The 20169-nt window shown below is 36.5% G+C and overlaps 1 protein-coding gene across 1 annotated transcript; it reads left to right on the top strand.

Moving 5' to 3' along the window:
• Positions 1-786: 786 nt before the first annotated feature.
• On the top strand, positions 787-16930 carry LOC107597661 (long-chain fatty acid transport protein 4-like). Its single transcript, XM_016288827.1, has 12 exons — positions 787-1210; positions 2803-2968; positions 3832-4226; positions 6991-7149; positions 8123-8192; positions 8323-8414; positions 8677-8786; positions 10029-10238; positions 10537-10663; positions 13297-13434; positions 13525-13689; positions 16773-16930. The coding sequence occupies exons 1-12, from the start codon at positions 787-789 to the stop codon at positions 16928-16930; spliced, it is 2214 nt and encodes a 737-aa protein (XP_016144313.1).
• Positions 16931-20169: the final 3239 nt, after the last annotated feature.

Here is a 20169-nt window from a genome sequence, read left to right as displayed (position 1 = left end):
GAACATTTGAATATATAATGTAATTTATTCCTGTGATGTAAAACTGAATTTTCAGCATCATTACTCCAGTCTTCAGTGTCACGTGATCCTTCAGAAATCATAATAATATGCTGATTTGCTGCTCAAGAAACATATATTATTATTATCAATGCTTATCATTATACATTTTCTACTGCATACATTTGGAAACCATCATACTTGCCCCAACTTTTAAATGTTGATTTAAGATTGTAAGAATGTAAGATTATTTTTATTCAGCAAGGACACAACAAATTGATTTTTTTTAAAAGGTAAATACATTCATAATGTTACATTGATTTCTGTTTTAAATAAATTAACTTGCTATTCATCAAAGAATCCTGAAAAGGTTTCCACAAAAATATTTTTAGTTTTAGTTATCAACATTAATTATAATAAGAACCCTTATTAATATTTGCGCACCAATAATAATTAATAATGACTGAGCAAATCAGCATATTTAAATGATTTCTGAAGGGTCATGTGACTGGAGTAATGGTGCTGAAAATTCAGCTTTGCTATCACAGGAATAAATGACATTTTACAACACATTCAAAAGGAAAACTGTTATTTTAAATAGTAATTATATTTCACAATATTCCCATTATAGCAGTCTTGGTGAGCAGAACGGACTTCTTTCAAAAACATTGTAAACGCATCAGAATTATTCCAAAGATTTGATTGGTTGAGTAATTATTTTAAATGAAACGTTTACTCAAAACTCAGATGTTTTAAAGAATTTGCCCAGAATAAACCATCATAATCATAATGTCATTTCACAATGTGTTCTTTTGCAGTGCAGCCAGTGTGTTGCTGAGGGTAAAACTGAATGTCAAAAAGCACCTCCGAGAGCGCAACACCGTTCCCAAACTTTTTGCCAAGTCTGTCAAGAAATACGGTGACAAGACGGCTCTGATTTTTGAAGGAACGGACGAGAAATGGAGCTTCAAGGAGCTTGACGACTACTCCAACCGCGTGGCTAACCTTCTGCTTCAGAGGGGCTTCACGGAGGGCGACGTGATCGCTCTGTTCATGGAGAACCGCTCTCAGTACGTGGGGCTCTGGCTGGGAATGGCAAAGATCGGAGTGGAGGCAGCTCTCATCAACTTCAACCTGAGACTGGAGGCTCTGGTGCACTGTGTCAACATCTCCAGCGCCAAAGCCGTGGTGTTCGGCAGTGAGCTGACAGATGGTGAGAAGTGCTTTGAATGTTATCAGTGATGAGGAAACTATTTTCAAACTGTCGCTTCCCAAGCTGCATTCATAAAGTAGTTATCTAAGCTACAAACTACTAACAAAAGCTTAGCGAACTACATTGAGGCTGAAAATATATCTTTAAATGTTTAACTTTCAGATGCAATATTTGTCAGTGGCATAAACAAACAAATTCACTAAAACAAATCAAACTTGGTCTACATCACTATTGTTGGGAAAATTAAGTTATTTCTCGAACATATTTCCTGAAAGATGAATGTGTAAAACGTCTGCACTGGAAATTAATTTGAATCTTTTTTTACCATTCAAGCAAATTGATTCACTGAAATGAATCCATCTTCTCAGTGCTACCTCAAGTAGCATTTTGTCATTCTGCATCACTACCTCTTGGGAAAATTAAGTAATTTCTCAAAAATAATTCCATAAATTATTTCCTGAAAAATGAAGATGTAAAATGTCTGCACTGGGAATGAATTTGACCCCTTTTTTGAACCATTCAAACAAACCAATTCACTAAAATGAATCAAAATACTCAACATTTAAAAAATGAAAAGTAGAAATAAAAGTAGCATTCTGCATTGCCATTTGTTAGGAAAATTAAGGAATATCTGGAACATATTTCCACAAAATATTTTCTCAAAAATTAAGTTTTTCTGCGCTTGGAATTAACGCTTTTTTTTTTTAACCATCCAAACAAACTGCTTTACTAAAATTAATCAGGCTACCCAACTCTACAGCATTACTCTTTGGGATCGGTAGATTGTTTCTGGAAAAGCAACACTTAAAAAAAAAACACAAAAAAAAGAAACAGTTGCACTACTCTCACACTACTAAAACTAGTTAAGTTAGTAATATTGTTAGTTTTAGTTAATGGCCAAAAGTGGTCATTACAATATGGAGCATTATCATTTAAATAAAATCCAGTTTAATTATATTGGTAATCATTTCTGGTGATTACTGGGTTGTGATTTTTATGTACCAGAAGGGAGTCGGGTCATTTCTGGATTGGTGAAATCGGTTGTTTCACAGGCTAATCAAGTTACAATTTGTGTACGGATTCATCTTGCACCATAATACCAGAAATGTGTCATAAAATGGGTAAATAGAGTTTTGATTTCATATTGATTTTAGAGAAGGATTTATTTTTGATGAACTCAGTATTGTCTCGGTTAAGGCAGCAGTTCAGAAGTGTACAAAAAGCAAATCAGGAAGTGGCACTTGGACAAAGACGCGAGTGTGTACTCTAGAGAAACAAATGAATGAGTAGCGCAGAGTTCAGATTTATTATGGCCAGAGGTCACTGTGAGTAACATCACTGCACCAAAGAGGATTCGCACCAGAGGTCATGAACAACAGCGAAATCTTAATGAAATCGAGTTTGCTAGTTGTCTCTTAAGTAAATTGAAAACTCACTCATAAAGCATGCCATGTTGAGGCAGCTTTGTTTCTTATTGATTTCACATTTCCGGCCGTTTGTTTGTCCTGTGCTTCCTATGAGGAGTTTTCTAGCCTCGTTTTGTCGCATTATTTGTGTCTGTGATGGTTTCTCTCGCTCTTTACATGTCTCAGCGATGTGTGAGGTGCACAGCTCCATGGGAAAGACCGTTAAGCTCCCCTGCTCTGGAGAAGGGGACCCCAAACGGGTTCCTGAAGGCACGGAGCATCTCGAGCCGCTGCTGGAGGTGACCTCTAGCAATCAGAGTTCCCAACAGAGTTCTCCTATGCTAACCGGGCTGCATTTATTTGATCAAAATACAGTAAAAACAGTCATGTAAAATATTATTATTTTGTGAACATTTGAATATATAATGTAATTTATTCCTGTGATGTAAAACTGAATTTTCAGCATCATTACTCCAGTCTTCAGTGTCACGTGATCCTTCAGAAATCATAATAATATGCTGATTTGCTGCTCAAGAAACATATATTATTATTATCAATGCTTATCATTATACATTTTCTACTGCATACATTTGGAAACCATCATACTTGCCCCAACTTTTAAATGTTGATTTAAGATTGTAAGAATGTAAGATTATTTTTATTCAGCAAGGACACAACAAATTGATTTTTTTTAAAAGGTAAATACATTCATAATGTTACATTGATTTCTGTTTTAAATAAATTAACTTGCTATTCATCAAAGAATCCTGAAAAGGTTTCCACAAAAATATTTTTAGTTTTAGTTATCAACATTAATTATAATAAGAACCCTTATTAATATTTGCGCACCAATAATAATTAATAATGACTGAGCAAATCAGCATATTTAAATGATTTCTGAAGGGTCATGTGACTGGAGTAATGGTGCTGAAAATTCAGCTTTGCTATCACAGGAATAAATGACACACATTCAAAAGGAAAACTGTTATTTTAAATAGTAATTATATTTCACAATATTCCCATTATAGCAGTCTTGGTGAGCAGAACGGACTTCTTTCAAAAACATTGTAAACGCATCAGAATTATTCCAAAGATTTGATTGGTTGAGTAATTATTTTAAATGAAACGTTTACTCAAAACTCAGATGTTTTAAAGAATTTGCCCAGAATAAACCATCATAATCATAATGTCATTTCACAATGTGTTCTTTTGCAGTGCAGCCAGTGTGTTGCTGAGGGTAAAACTGAATGTCAAAAAGCACCTCCGAGAGCGCAACACCGTTCCCAAACTTTTTGCCAAGTCTGTCAAGAAATACGGTGACAAGACGGCTCTGATTTTTGAAGGAACGGACGAGAAATGGAGCTTCAAGGAGCTTGACGACTACTCCAACCGCGTGGCTAACCTTCTGCTTCAGAGGGGCTTCACGGAGGGCGACGTGATCGCTCTGTTCATGGAGAACCGCTCTCAGTACGTGGGGCTCTGGCTGGGAATGGCAAAGATCGGAGTGGAGGCAGCTCTCATCAACTTCAACCTGAGACTGGAGGCTCTGGTGCACTGTGTCAACATCTCCAGCGCCAAAGCCGTGGTGTTCGGCAGTGAGCTGACAGATGGTGAGAAGAGAGTTGACAGTCATCAGTGATGAGGAAACTACTATGAAACTGTGGCTTCCCAAGCACAGTCAAACCATGCTTTTGAAGAAGTATTTATCTATGCTACAAACTACTAACACACCTTACCTATCTATTTTTAGGCTGTTTACAGGGGAAATATAGTTTTAAATGTTTAACTTTCAGATGCAGTATTTGTCAATTGCAGGCAATGAAATGAACTGCATAAACAAACAAATTCACTAAAATCAAACTTCCCTTATGAAAATGAACCATGGTTTTACTACAAATAAAACCAAAAATCCATGGTTACTATAGTTAAACTATGTATATAGTTACAGTAACCATAGTTTAACCATGGTATTTGTAGTAAAACTGTGGTTATACCAATGGTAATCAATACGCCAAAAAAACATGGTAACTACATTTTTACTATAATAAAACTATGGTTAATTTTCTTAAGGGTTGGTCTACATTGCTACTTGTTGGGAAAAGGAAGTTATTTCTTCAACATATTTCCTGAAAGATGAATGTGTAAAATGTCTGGAAATGAATCTTTTTTTATCAATCCAAGCAAACTGATTCGGTAAAATGAATCTCATTGCTACCGCAACATTTTGTCATTCTGCATCCCTACTTGTTGGGAAAATTAAGTCATTTCTCAAAAATAATTCCACAAATTATTTCCTGAAAATGAAAATGTAAAATGTCTGCACTGGGAATTAATTCTGACCCCTTTTTTTAACCAACAAACCGATTCACTAAAATGAATCAAAATACTCAACACTTTAGAAATGCGCAAGTATCAGTGTAGCATTTAGTCATTCTACATTACTGTTTGTTGGGGAAATTAAGTAATATCTGAAACATATCTCCACAAATTATTTCCTGAAAATGAAGATGTAAAATGTCTGAACTGGGAATGAATTTGCCCCCTTTTTATGAACCATCCAAACAAATTGATTCACTAAAATGAATCAAAATACAATATCTGCTCAACATTTTAAAAATGCGCAAGTAATGTAGAAATTTGTCATTCTACATTGCTATTTGTTGGGAAAATTAAAGGGATAGTTCACCCAAAAATGAAAATTTGATGTTTATCTGCTTACCCCCAGGGCATCCAAGATGTAGGTGACTTTGTTTCTTCAGTAGAACACAAACTGAGATTTTTAACTCAAACCGTTGCAGTCTGTCAGTCTTATAATGGAAGTGAATGGGAATAACAGCTTTGAGAGTCAAAAAAACTTACACAAACAAAACCAAATTAAACCCTGCGGCTCGTGATGATACATTGATGTGTAAAGACACGAAACGATCGGCCTGTGCAAGAAAGTCAACAGTATTTATATCGTTTTTTTACCTCTGATTCATGCAATGTCCAAACTGTCCCGAGCGTGTCCTCGACAGCCGGTGCGTGACGTGTCGTCTTCTTCTTGCTTTACGGCGGATCGCAGACTTATAAGTGCATTACCGCCACCTATCTCTCAAATGGACCATTGTCACTCTATCTACAATCTCAATTGGGAGTGTCAATGGTCCACTTGAGAGATAGGTAGCGGTAATGCACTTATAAGTCTGCGATCCGCCGTAAAGCAAGAAGAAGAAGAAGACGCGTCCGCTCAGGACAGTTCAGACATTGCAGTGCATCAGAGGTAAAAAAAACGATATAAATAGTGTTCAGTTTCTTGCACAGACCGATCGTTTTGTGTTCTACTGAAGAAACAAAGTCACCTACATCTTGGATGCCCTGGGGGTAAGCAGATAAACATCAAACTTTCATTTTTGGGTGAACTATCCCTTTAAGTAATTTTCACGAAATATTTCCTCAAAAATTAAGTTTGCGTTTTCTGCACTTTTTTTTTTTTTAACCGTCCAAGCAAACTTCTTCGTTAAAATTAATCAGGCTACCCAACTCTACAGCTTTGCTTGTTGGGAATGGTAGATTGTTTCTGGAAAACCTACACTTTTTCTTTTTTTCTTTTTTTTTGAGAAAAAAATAAATAAAACAAAACTAGTTATGTTAGTAGCATTTTTAGTTAATGGCCAACACTGGTCATTACAATATGGAGCATTATCATTTTGTGATCATTATGTACCAGAAGGGATTAAGGAAATTTCTGGATCTGTGAAATAAATTTTTTTCAGAGGCAGATCAAGTTATATTTTAAGTAAAAAAAAATTTTTTTAAAAAGTCTGACTTTGTCATCTTTTTTTTTTGTGTGCACTGATGCGTCTTGCACCATAAAACCAAAATGTTTAATAGGAGAGTAAATAGTGCGATTTCATGTTGACTTTAGACAAGGATTTATATTTTTGATCTGTTGGCTCAATATAGTCTCGGTTAAAGCGGCAGTTCAGAAGTGTTGCAATGACACTACAGAAAGCAAATAAGGAAGTGGCACTTGGACAAAGACGAGAGTGTGTACTCTAGAGAAATGAATGAGTAGCGCAGAGTTCAGATTTATTATGGCCAGAGGTGACTGTGTGTAACTCGTAGTGAAATAACCTCACTGCACCAAAGAGAATTCATACCAGAGGTCATGAACGACAGCGAAATCCTAATGAAATCGAGTTTGCTAGTCGTCTCTTAAGTAATTGGAAACTGACTCATAAAGCATGCCATGTTGAGTCAGCTTCGTTTCTTATTGATTTCACATTTCCGGCCGTTTGTTCGTCCTGTGCTTTCTTCTAGACTCATTTTGTCACTTTATTTGTCTCCGTGATGGTTACTTCATCTATTTCTCCCGCTCTTTCACTGTCTCAGCGATGTGTGAGGTGCACAGCTCCATGGGAAAGACTGTTAAGCTCCTCTGCTCTGGAGAATGGGACCCCAAACGGGTTCCTGAAGGGACGGAGCATCTCGAGCCGCTGCTGGAGGCGACCTCTACAAACCAGCCCAGACAACCAGATCGCAGCTTCACAGGCAAGACAGTCAGACACAGAGTTTAAACATTTTATTTAAACATTTAAATACAAAAAATAAATAAAATTGTATATCACTATGGACTCATTCTAGTCATTCTATGTAATGAAATGTTGTATTGCAATTATTATTTATTTTTTAAAACCTTTCATTTTTATCTTTATGCTGAATGTCTATTATTATTATTATGACATTTTTAAAAAGACATTCAAACCTTTTTCAAGGAATTTTGAAAATCTGGCATTGAATTGGGCCTGAATATTTCCTGTAAGGGTTATTATAGTTAACTAAAACCAAAACCATAAAAAAAGCATTTTTGTTACTTGAAATAAAATAAAATTTAACTGAAATAAAAAAATTAGAAAAAAAAACGTTTCTTTATGCTGAATGTCTATTATTATTATTATGACATTTTTAAAAAGACATTCAAACCTTTTTCCAAGGAATTTTGAAAATCTGGCATTGAATTGGGCCTGAATATTTCCTGTAAGGGTTATTATAGTTAACTAAAACCAAAACCATAAAAAAAGCATTTTTGTTACTTGAAATAAAATAAAATTTAACTGAAATAAAAAAATTTGAAAAAACGTAAACTTTTTTCCCATCTAGTTGCCAAGGCAGTATTTCTCATTTTCATTTAGTTTGTCCAAAACTAAAATTTAAATAAAAGTTAATACAAATTCTAGAGAAATATTTTTAAAACTAAAAAAGTTACTAAAACTTTAATTCAGCTTAAAATGAATTAAGACATTCATTTTTAAAACAAAATCTAAAAATAAATCTAATAAAAAAATTAGAGAGTGACAGTCAGGCAACAATAAAATATTAATAAAAATTATAATATGAACTCAATGATACTAAAATAATACTTTTGTTTTTTTATTTATTTAACTTTTAAAAAGACCTTTAAAGAGTGTTAAAAATCACATGAACAATTAGATTCTTGATAGTTTATCTTCTTCTTTGCCTCCAGATCGCCTCTTTTACATTTACACGTCGGGAACCACTGGAATGCCCAAAGCTGCTATTGTTGTACACAGTCGGTATGTGTGTGGCAATGTTCATTTCTCCATTTCTCACAGTCTCTCCTTCCCTGCTTTCTCCTTCATTTTTTTCTCTCAATGAATCAAGCTCCCGGTTTTTCACCCCATCTTTCCTGCGTTCCTCCCTCAGGTATTACCGCATGGCTGCCTTGGTGTACTATGGTTTCAGAATGAAGTCTGAGGATGTGCTTTATGACTGTTTACCACTTTACCACTCAGCCGGTACATCACTGAACACAGGCTTCTCTACACCTTCTTCATATGTGCATTTCCTGTCACAGAGTTTGGTTCAGGCTACTTCCTGTGTGACAGTTTTGTGGTTTGTTTCGATGGATGTCTACATAAGGTCCTATGACTTGTCCAGTGCTCTTTTAAGAAAAACAGCTTAGTTTGTTTTATGTTTTCTTATTTAAGCATATGCGAGTCTTGAATCTGTAAGTAATCGGTAGGTTTGTTCTGAGGTCGGTGCTGTTCTCTCTGGCAGGTAACATAGTGGGAGTTGGACAGTGTCTGATCCATGGAATGACTGTAGTGATCAGGAAGAAGTTCAGCGCATCAAAGTTCTGGGATGACTGTATCAAATACAACTGCACAGTGAGTAATGGATGTTATGTTATTATGAAATATACAAGAATTCAGTTTGTCTATATAGTATAGTTCTTCAGTTTGTGCTGGGTGAATATACAGCTTTTTATTTATTTTTTAAACAAATTAATAGTTTTATTCAGAGAGGACGCATTAAATTGGTCAGACATTTATAATGCTACAAAAGATGCTGGTGTTTTGAACTTTCAATTCATCAAAGAATCTTGAAAATATGCATCAGGATTTCCCCTAAAATATAAAGAAGCACAATTGTTTTTTACATTGATGATAAACAGAAATTGTTCTTGAGCACCAAATCAGCATATTAGAATGATTTCTGAAGGATCATGTGACACTGAAGACTGGAGTAATGATGCTGAAAATTCAGCTTTGCATCAAAGGAATAAATTACATTTAAAAATATTCAAATAGAAAATTTGAATTTTTTCTATATACTCTTTTATTGTTTTTTGTTTGTTTGTGTTGTGTGTGTGTATATATGTGTATATATACCTGCATATATATATATTAGTGCTGTCAAACAATTAATCGCATCCAAAATAAAAGTTTTTGTTTACATAATATATGTGTGTATACTGTGTATATTTATTATGTATATATAAATACAAACACATGAATGTATATATTCATGAAAAATATGTTATGTTTATATGTTAAATATATTTATATATAATATAAAATATAAGAATATAAATATATGCATGTAAATATTTTCTAAATATTACAATGTGGCAAGACGTGCATCCAAATGAGAGAGAGAGAGACCGCGAAGCTAGACGTTTCTTTATATATTAACTAACGTACTCTACGATTAGCTCAGTGAATAATAAAAAAAAAAAAACAAGCAGAGTGATACAAAATTGTGAAAGGGCGTTCCTGTAGCGATACCAGTACAATATCTCACGGTTCTCAACCAATTTTTGTCACTGAATTTTGCTCGTATTCATGAGTCACAACATAAGTTGTTGACTTGAAATCCACCTACTGACATGGTCTTTCAAGGCTAAATAGAGCAGATCATTCAAATCATTGCAATTTTGCATAATTTTATATGGCAAACAAAACCATATTCAATATATTGTGCATTCAGTAAATATCCCCAGGACTTTCAGGCCTCTGCTTTGATGTTATAGTTGTGTGATTGCAAATTATGTTATTAATATTAATGTTCTGCATGGAAATGGAGCTTAAAGGGAGTTTTGAAAACTGATATTTGATTTTATGTCTCAGATAGTGCAGTACATTGGCGAGATCTGCCGCTATCTGCTGAATCAGCCGAAGAAGGACACAGAGCACCAACACAAGGTCCGCATGGCCCTCGGTAACGGCCTTCGTCAGTCCATCTGGGAGGAATTCACCACCCGCTTCAACGTCCCACAGATCGCAGAGTTCTACGGCGCCACCGAGTGCAACTGTAGCCTGGGCAACTTCGATAACAAGGTCTGCCCTGACAAAAGCGCACTTTAGATGGAGTGTCTGTCAACAGCCTTTATGAGTAACACAGTTGTAAACCTCTACAGTAGTGGATAATGCATATGGAAAAGGATACATACGCAGCAATTTGATTGTGTGTTACCATAAATTTTATGAGGCCATCTACAAGATGTTCAGTAATCAAGCACAGGTGGTTATGGGCTATTTAAGGTGCTGATGGAAATGCTGTGACTGGTTTAATTTGCTTAGTAGTATTTAGTTTTGAAGAGTGGATAGTGGTTGTAACATGTTGTTTCGACTGCAGACGGGTGCCTGTGGATTCAATAGCCGGATCCTGCCCTACTTTTACCCCATCCGCTTAGTCAAGGTGGACGAGGAGACCATGGAGCTCATCAGAGGACCTGATGGAGTCTGTATCCCGTGTGGTCCAGGTACAGTACTCCCTCACACTCATGCCAAGCACAAAGGCTTGAATTGATGAATAACTCATATAAGGGGTGGGCAGTATACCGGTAGACATGATTAACCGGTAGAAATTTGTCACCAGTAGAGATTTTGTACTATCTTCTCTATCACGGTTACAGGCTCATGTGACATTGTTGTTCTACGTGGTCATGAAAACACATGTTTTTAAGCATTGCGGTTTAAAAACAAGTGATTTTTAAGCCACTGAAACGCAATCAGCAGCAAAAGAGAAATCATTTTGCCATATGTGCGCTAAGACTGGGATCCGAACTCTGTACTTTTAAGGGTACCAACCGAATTGCGTTGGTACTACCGAGTACCGATTCACATTAAATCAATCGTGCCAAATTTCGCTATCTGAGAACGCATCTGGGCGAATACGCTACAGAGAGAGAAAGAGAGACCCTGTGACGTGATGTCACCCCTGCAACTCGTTCAATCAACACACAGGGCAAGCCGAAATGTTCTGAAGTGTGGTTACATTTCTAGGGCCATATGGTTTCTGCGAAAACGAGGACAGGATCGTGGAGTCCGTTCATAAAAACGTAATTTACTCTATAGCGCGGAATGCCACGGAATTCGTCAATTTTGGACGAATAAATCAAAAGTAGCCACTGCCACTTAATTCGAATCGCGATATGAACTAGTGTCTGTGAATATTAAAAGGCAAAAAGACGGTTTAAATATGAATCCTGCATGTTCCGCTTGCGGTTTTGTTTACTACACAAATACTGAAGCACACGTGACGCTCGCGGTGATTTCCGGCCTCTGCGTCTCACTATATGACGGCATGAACACAAAACTTAATCTCCAGAGCTGCTGTGAGAGTCCATTTCATTTGAGAAAACTAGCATCATCATACTGTATACACACTTCATGGCAACCTGTCAAAATAAAAGTACGGTTTAGCATGTAAAAGAAATATATTACTCTTGTATTACTTTTGTACAGTATAATGTACATCTTTAAATATTCCATTTTCTATGAAATTTAAATAAAACAATTAAATGATAAAATCAAATATTACAACTAGATTAATCACTTAATTGTAGAACAAAATAATACAATTATTAGCCAATTAAAAATGTTTTATAGGAATATTCACAAAATCTTTCTTCCATGTATTAATTTCAACAGTAAACCTCAGTTTGTTTGGCAAAAAAATAAAAGGGTTTAATTTTCATTTGATTTAAAATAAATGTTTAATGCCTTCATTTGGTTTTCAGAAGAATTAACACAAGAATTTCTGGGGGGGAATAAAAAAGAAAGAAAAAGTTTGTAGGTCCCTATTGTTCAATATGTTGAAATTGAGACTTTTGAACGTATTTTTTCACTGAAATAAATGTTTTTGTAATTACACAGAGAGTAAAGTACCGAAAAAAGGTACCGTTGGGTACCTGCTCTGAAATTCAGGTACCGATACCGGTACCGTACCAGTTAAAATGTGAACGGTACCCAGTATAGGTAGATACAGGAAATACAGTATACTCTTGTATAGCAAAACTCAACTGCCTGATTATGTCATTGAAAAATAATTTATTATATCATCAACAAATTTCAACTGTTCATATCTCAACTGCTTAACTGCTTATATCGTTGGAAATGTTAGTTACAGTATCGCTCAGCTCTAACATGCTAAATGCGACTATAAGGCATGAAGATATTAAGATAAACATTAACGTCAAGATTTTCTGTAAATCTGCTTTGAAACAATGTGTATTGTGAAAAGTGCTATATAAATAAATGGAAAGAATTTTTACAGGCAAGAAAATAGATGATTAGTGGTCGGCCAATAGAGATTTTTCATTGGCAAATGCTGATTTCTTAGAGAGCAGGCATCCAGATACTAAGCATGGAATTACACATAACACTCGAAGGTGATTGGGCTCTCGGGCGAGATCCCAATTCGTCAGTCACTGACGTAACGTAGAACGTGACTGACTGAATGGGAACCTATTTTCTCAAATGATACAATTTTTCCATACAGTACATATAATTTATTAAACAGAACTGAAATAAAAAACGTAAACTAATGAATTAGAGCTCCTGTACTTAAAGCCCGCATGAAATCAAAATTGGCTTTATTTACTTTATTAGCGCACATTGCTAGTCTTGATGTGAACAATTACTCCGTGCAAGTTAATCCGCTAAAAAAAAAAAGTTTGTCCTGGTAATCTTTAATCAAAATCCGAACATTTGCTTCCGCTCTGGAATGGCATTTCTTTTCTGATGACGTCAGTTTGACGGCTCGGGCAGAATGTCCTTAAACACGCCCATCCAACCGTTAGGTTGCTATGAGTGAGAGACAGAGAGGAGGAGCACAAACATAAATCCCCGCCCGCTATTCAATATTCCGTTTCAGCTGGAAATACGTCACTACGCTGAAATAAAGTCGGCTGCAAATTCCAGTTCGCGCGGACTTTAAGCATTCAAGCACTGACTTTCTTAGTGCTATCGTAATAAAAGTCAAACAGAAAATCTCATCAGCCAATGCAAATAGGTAAAAATTATATATTGGCCTTAATTATGTTTCTCTTTTGACCTCTATAGAAAATGCAAAAATCTTATTTAAAATCCATTTCCTTATTTTGTTTCTCAGGAGAACCTGGTCAGTTGGTTGGCCGAATCATTCAAAACGACCCTCTCAGACGATTTGACGGCTACGTCAATCAATCAGCCACTAATAAAAAGGTCGCTCACGATGTCTTCAAAAAAGGAGATAGTGCCTATCTCTCAGGTATCGTATTTGAAAATGCTCTACACAAGCGCACACTTACTTCCATATGCTCAGCTAGATAATAGCAGTTGTTGGCTTCTCCTCTCTCAGGGGACGTGCTGGTGATGGACGACTATGGCTACATGTATTTCAAAGACCGCACAGGAGACACGTTCCGCTGGAAAGGAGAGAACGTCTCCACCACTGAGGTGGAGGGAACGCTGAGCCGCCTGCTGGACATGAAAGATGTGGTGGTGTATGGAGTGGAGGTGCCAGGTAATCACACATTTCTCATCTTTTCTGTTTTTCTGTTTGTCCTTCTAGTAATACTTTAGTATAGGGACCAATGCTCACTATTAACTAGTTGCTTATTAACATGCCTATTATTAACATACTGGCTGTTTATTAGTGCTTATAAAGCACTTATTCTGCATGACCATTTTCTACATCCTACCCAACAGTGTTAATTTCGTTGACAAATAATTTTCGTCAACGACATATTTTTCACTGACGACAACGAGACGATAACGAACTAAAACTATTTTTGAATAACAAAAACTATGACGTAAATCTATTAACATTTTCGTCAACGAATAAAAACGAGACGAAAATGTTAGGGAGGGATGATTTGGGAAGCGATTCATTCAGAACGAATCTGCTGCGTGGTTCGGAGGTTAGATGCGTACATTTGAACCGGCGGGACATGAGCTAACATACACTTGCTGCACGTCGCATAAAACGTTAAAGAATGTCAATATGTGGGAGTAAGAGAAGAGCAGACATATGGATAAATCTGACGACGCAAGAGAGAACTCGCAGACACTGAAGCACACACACAGAAAGCGCGTCTCACAGCGCGCGAGTACTCTTTTGCGTCGCATGAACGGAGAATTACACACAAAATGATGTAGAATTGTCTGTTTTGACGAGTATTCACGTAAACACAGTTATTACGTCTGAAGTAAACGTAAACAGCAGGGAGAACGTGTATCAGTACATTTCATCCGTGCATCCGGTAATTTAGTTACTATTGTCCGAGTCATTGGTGTTAATCAAGCAACAAAAGAAAGACAGAAAATCACGCACTGCTCTTGACTGAAAACTTTTTGTAGCCCTAAAGATTAATCTAAATTTATTTATAGAAATAAATATGTCTGCTTGAAAGAATGAAGAATATGGTAAACAAGTTGTTATAAAGAATGCATAATTAGCCTATATAAGCATTGGTATTTCATTAAAAAGAAGACCATGTTCTTGTTCTTTATGAGAAGTGTTTTTATTTAATTTTAACATGAAAGCGTGTTGTGTGTCACCGCAGTTAAATCGGTGTCTATCATGATAAAACCTTAATATCAAACCTATATAATGAGTTTGGAAATTTTAGAGAAATGCTTAATAAATGCACTGTAACTAAACCCATTCGATTTTAGCCGACTAAATTTACTGTAGATTTAGTCGACTAAAACTAGACTAAAACTAAAAACAATTCAGATGAATTCTTTCTGACTAAAACTACATGTCATTATAGTCAAAAGACTATGACTAAATCAAAATTTGCTGTCAAAATTAACACTGCTACCCAATACCTAAACTTAAAGGGATAGTTCACCCAAAAATGAAAATTCTTTCATTAATTACTCACCCTCAGGTCGTTCCAAACCCGTAAGACTTTTGTTCATCTTCGGAACACAAATTAAGATATTTTTTATGTAATCCGAGAGCTTTCTGACGCATGTGCGTGTTACATAAGCAGCTGCACCATGCGCATGCGTCGTGTCCTTGACGCGGAAGCAAACGCATGCATTGTGAGGCTGTCCACAATGGCAGCTCGTCGCTGGAGATGGGATGAGGAGTAGAAGAATTGTTGAATAAAGTTGTTATTTTTGATTTCTTTGCACACAAAAAGTATTCTCGTAGCTTCTTAGAAAATTACGATTAAACCCCTGATGTCACATGGACTGTTTTACCGATGTTCTTGCTACGTTTCTGTGCGTTGCTGTCTATGGAGGATCAGAGAGCTCTCGGATTACGTCCAAAATATCTTAATTTGTGTTCCGAAGATGAACGAAGGTTTTACGCTTTCCATTCTGCCTTAAATGATGCAACACGTCATTGCTGCCATATCTAAAGCAATGTTCCTATAAAAGCATTTAAAGAGCTGTTTCTCAGCCATTTTCAAGACACCACTAAATATAATGAGGGTTCACGCAGGTCCTTAAAGTTTAAACATTTCTCAAATGTAGTTTGTCCAGATTTAAGATCCTAAAAAGTCTTACATTTTTTATAAATCGTATAGCAAAATTCCTAAATATTTTAGGAGGTATGAAAAAACGGAATCATGCTACAGTATGGCATAATGTGGCTATTAAAATTCAAAACTGGTCTGTTATTTAATTAAATAAATGTGAGGCACTGCAAGTTTCAAAGTAAAAACAGGCTCAAGAGTTTCAGAGCAGTGAATACCAAACATGTATTCCAAGCGATTGCTTATTGGGCTACTATGGATGAATTATGGCAATGTGCGTTATGCTCTTTATATTATCATATGTTATAGATGGTTGTAAGAGTGCATATTTTATCTGATCTTTTTGAATGATCAGCCGGAAGAAGTAAAGCATAGACATTTTAAATTAAAAGTCCTTTGTATTTCTGGCATGTTTAACATTAAATGTCCTATATTATGCAGAATTTGCTGCAATTTTTTTCTGGATATTATTGGTATTATTGTTACACAATAAACTGTGTCTGGCATTTAATTCAATCTTGTCATAGAAAGGAATGAATAAGAACATTTTCAATATATAGATTTTACTAGTAGCAACTCTCTGTTTATTGCCTTTCTTTAAACATATTCTTAGTGTCAGCAAAATCTAATTTTAGTCAACTTCTAATTCATATGTATTGATAGTATTGAAGTAAACTATTCTGATGTATTTTGAGGTTGTATAGGTTTGTTCTACATAGGCATACAGAGTATTATTTTTATTTCTGCAGGTCTTATATTTTCATTTCTAAACCTCTGCAGATACTCTGTAAACACGAATGAACGTTTTGTATTGTACTGTACTGTATCTTATTTATGGAACCTGTAACTTGACATGACATAAGTTATATTGCACCATCTCCTCATTTTAGGGCAGCCTTTCTCTGACATGTTCAGGGTTTAATTAAATTTGACAATTGGGGAAGATATACAGTCTAAGGCTTTATCAAAATCTGAAGTTTGAAAAAAAAAATCACTGAATGAATTATTTTTATGTGCACCCTTGAACTACAGATAATTGAGTCAAAAAATGTGCAGTACACCAATGCATAGCATAAAAATATAAGTTTGCTGTTTTTTTTTTCTTTTCTTTCAGGGACTTTCAAATTCCAGAAGACAGACATGCGACGGGAGGGATTCGATCCCAGCGTCGTCTCTGACAAACTCTACTTCCTGGACTGCACTAAGGGACAGTATGTGGAGCTGAATGCAGAGCTCCATCGCAGTATCGTCTCAGGAAAGCAGAAATTATGAGACTACTGCCAACCTCCACCCGTTCCCTCATCACCCCACCTTCAGCAGCCCTCAAACCCCGCCCCCTCGTCACTCCGCCCTTCATTATCTCAGCAAACACAGCAAGGGGCCGCAGGAACGCATTCTGGTTGTGTATTCAAATCCCCGTCGATTCATTCTCACAGCCCACCTCTCTTACGACCCAGACGGGACTGAGGTGGCATTCAGCCAGGCGGCCATCTTGAAAACAAAAAAAATGCGAAAAAAGGAAGCAATTTAGCAAACAAGAATACAAAAAGCAAACAGCAAGGAAAGGCACAAGGACCAAACACAGGTCTGTCAAATGGTAACGCTTTCCTTTTGCCTCAGCTGCACAATGCTCGCCTGCCTAAAGGATTTGGCACTGACACGTTCGTTTTGACGGTTTTGACAAGAGACTGCCGTCATAAATGCGCCCTCAAACCTGACCAAAACCACAAGGATCGACGTGCAATACAAACACAGCACTGGCTGTGCACTTGCCAGCTGCCATGACTTGAACGACGCTGTTTATTTAACATGCACCAAATATATTTAAGTTGTAGAATAGCTCATCATCTATATACAAGTCATGCCGCGTTGAAGACGTCCATGATTGCACTGCTACTGTGTCCATTGTACCTCTCCAGACGTTTAGTATGCAGCGTCAGCATGGAAGCAGATTTTAACGATCAGCCCGGTGCGACATTGTGCAGACTGGGCTTAATGGGTTTGCTTCGTTTTGCTAGACGTGAAGACCGTTAAGTTCCCAACAAGGAATCTCTACAGGACACTGTAGCGGAGTTTGCATGGAGGCGAATGAAAGTAGTGTAATTCTCTGGTGCTAAAGAATGAACATCTGTCTGCATAGTGGCGCCAGACCTAAAAGGGAAGAGAGCGGAAGCAGAGGAGAAGGAAGGGAAAGCGATATAGGCTATTTGTCATCAGAGTTCTAGTTTTTCTTTCAGCAGCATGAATGATTGACGCAAACAGAGCACTGTGCCTTACTGTCAGGTCACCAGATAGTGTTATTGCCCTCATCCTGCATCATCATTACACTGACCCTAGACGTCTCTTCCATGTCTCTTAGACAGCTAGCTTATTTTCTAGACCTTGCTTGTACTCCCTTCCCATCATGCAAAGTGTCCAGCACTACATCTGTGGGCATCCTTTCCGTTCCATGTGTATTTTGCTCGATCTCCTTTTGCGAACCTGTTCTCCCTCGTCCACTGACAGCTGATTATTTATTTATATATCGTAGCAAGTATTTAAGTGTGTGTGCACGTGTGACGAGACGATTTTGTGTGACAGCACTTGAATTTCTCCCAAGTCACTGATTTGGCCACTAGATATTAACGTACAGCACAGATGTGGGAAAACAGAGAACTGTTTTGACCTTATTTGGGTGAATCTCTCCAGAAACATGTCTGGGTCATGCATCGACACATTATAAAAATGTATAGCCTAAATAATGAAGCTTATTTTACGATGTTTTGCCATTTATTTTCATTAAAAATAATGCCCCCCCCTCACACAAATTATCTCATTCTCATTACCGTAGTGACAAAAATCTAATTCACATTGCCATACTGACAATAAAATTGTATTCTTTTTACTATAACAACCAAAAAAAATCTCATTCTCATTACCGTAATGGCCAAAAAAAAAATCTAATTCACATTATCATAATAAGAAACATTTTATTCTCTGTACCGTAATAAAAAAAAACATTTTCATTACCACAATGATAATAAAATCCTCATTCTCATTACAATAATGGCAATAAAATCCTCATTCTCATTACTGTAATGTCAATAACATCTAATTTTCACTACTGTAATAACAAATTAAATTTTCATTACTATAACGGCCAGAAAAAAATCCTCATTCTCATTACTGTAATGACTAAAAAGTCTTATTCTCATTACCGTAATGACAAACAAAATCCTCGTTCTCATTGCAGTAATGAGAAAAAAAATCACTTATTAGAATTAGCATAAATGAAATTCCGTAACACATATTAAAAAAAAGGACTGTAAATTAATTCATACTGATTAATTCATCATTCAAAATGTATACATTGTTCATTTTTTTTCATTTGGGATGAAGTGAGATTTACTCAAATAGCTGTACGTGTGATTTAGACTTCAATTGATACTCGAAGGGGTACTTCACCCAAAAATGAAAATTCTGTCATTAATTACTCTCCCTCATGTCGTTCCAAACCTGTAAGACCTTCGTTCATCTTCGGAACACAAATTAAGATATTTTTGATCAAATCCGAGAGCTCTCGGACCCTCCCATAGACAGCAAGGATCCTTACACGATCAAGGTCCAGAAACGTAAGGACGTCGGTAAAATAATCCATGTGACATCAGGGGTTCAACCGTAATATTACGAAGCTACGAGATTACTTTTGGTGCGCAAAGGAAAAATAAATAACGACTTTATTCAACAATTCATCTCCTCCGCGTCACCCTGGCGCCATTTTGCAGAGTATCACATATACGTAAACAGCGTTTGCTGTTCTGTGTCAGCTGCATCACATGGATACATTGTTTTCATTCAGATCAAAGCGCAAACAATGCCGATTATTTTACCGATGTCCTTACGTTTCTGGATCTTGATCGTGTTAATTACATTGCTGTCTATGGGAGGGTCAGAGAGCTCTCAGAATGCATCAAAAATATCTTAATTTGTGTTCCGGAGACAAACGAAGGTCTTATGGGTTTGGAACGACATGAGGGTCGAGTAATTAATGACATAATTTTCATTTTTGGGTGAACTAACCCTTTAAAAGCCAAGGGTGCAGTAGTGATGTCATTGGTTAATCAGCCAATCAGATGCAGTTGTCTCCATCAATACCTGTTCCTGTTTTTATTTTGTTGTTTGCCCTTTCCTTTATCACTTGCATTTTTTTGTAATTTTGTAAAAGAATGATGTGTAATGATTTGTTGTGGGTTAAGCTTTATTTCTCCTTTAATCTTGTTTGTGTGAAAGAGAGGGAAAGCACATCTTATGCGCTGAGTTATATGTTAGACTCAATATGACGTCTGAAATCTGCTCTACAGACATTTCTTTCTCTCGTGATAGTGTGTGTTAGAGTTTGTGTCCAATGACCGCAAGAATCCTCACCACGAGGCTTTTGCTGAGGCCTCTCTTGATTATCTCTCCCGGTTAAAGGCATAGTTCAACCCAAAATGAATCCCCTTCATGTCTTTCCAAACCTGAATGCTGATCAT

The sequence above is a fragment of the Sinocyclocheilus grahami genome, unplaced genomic scaffold (genome assembly GCF_001515645.1).
Source record: "Sinocyclocheilus grahami isolate Dianchi unplaced genomic scaffold, SAMN03320097.WGS_v1.1 scaffold234.1, whole genome shotgun sequence".
NCBI lineage: Eukaryota > Metazoa > Chordata > Actinopteri > Cypriniformes > Cyprinidae > Sinocyclocheilus > Sinocyclocheilus grahami.
This window is presented reverse-complemented; position numbering and strand designations above follow the sequence as displayed.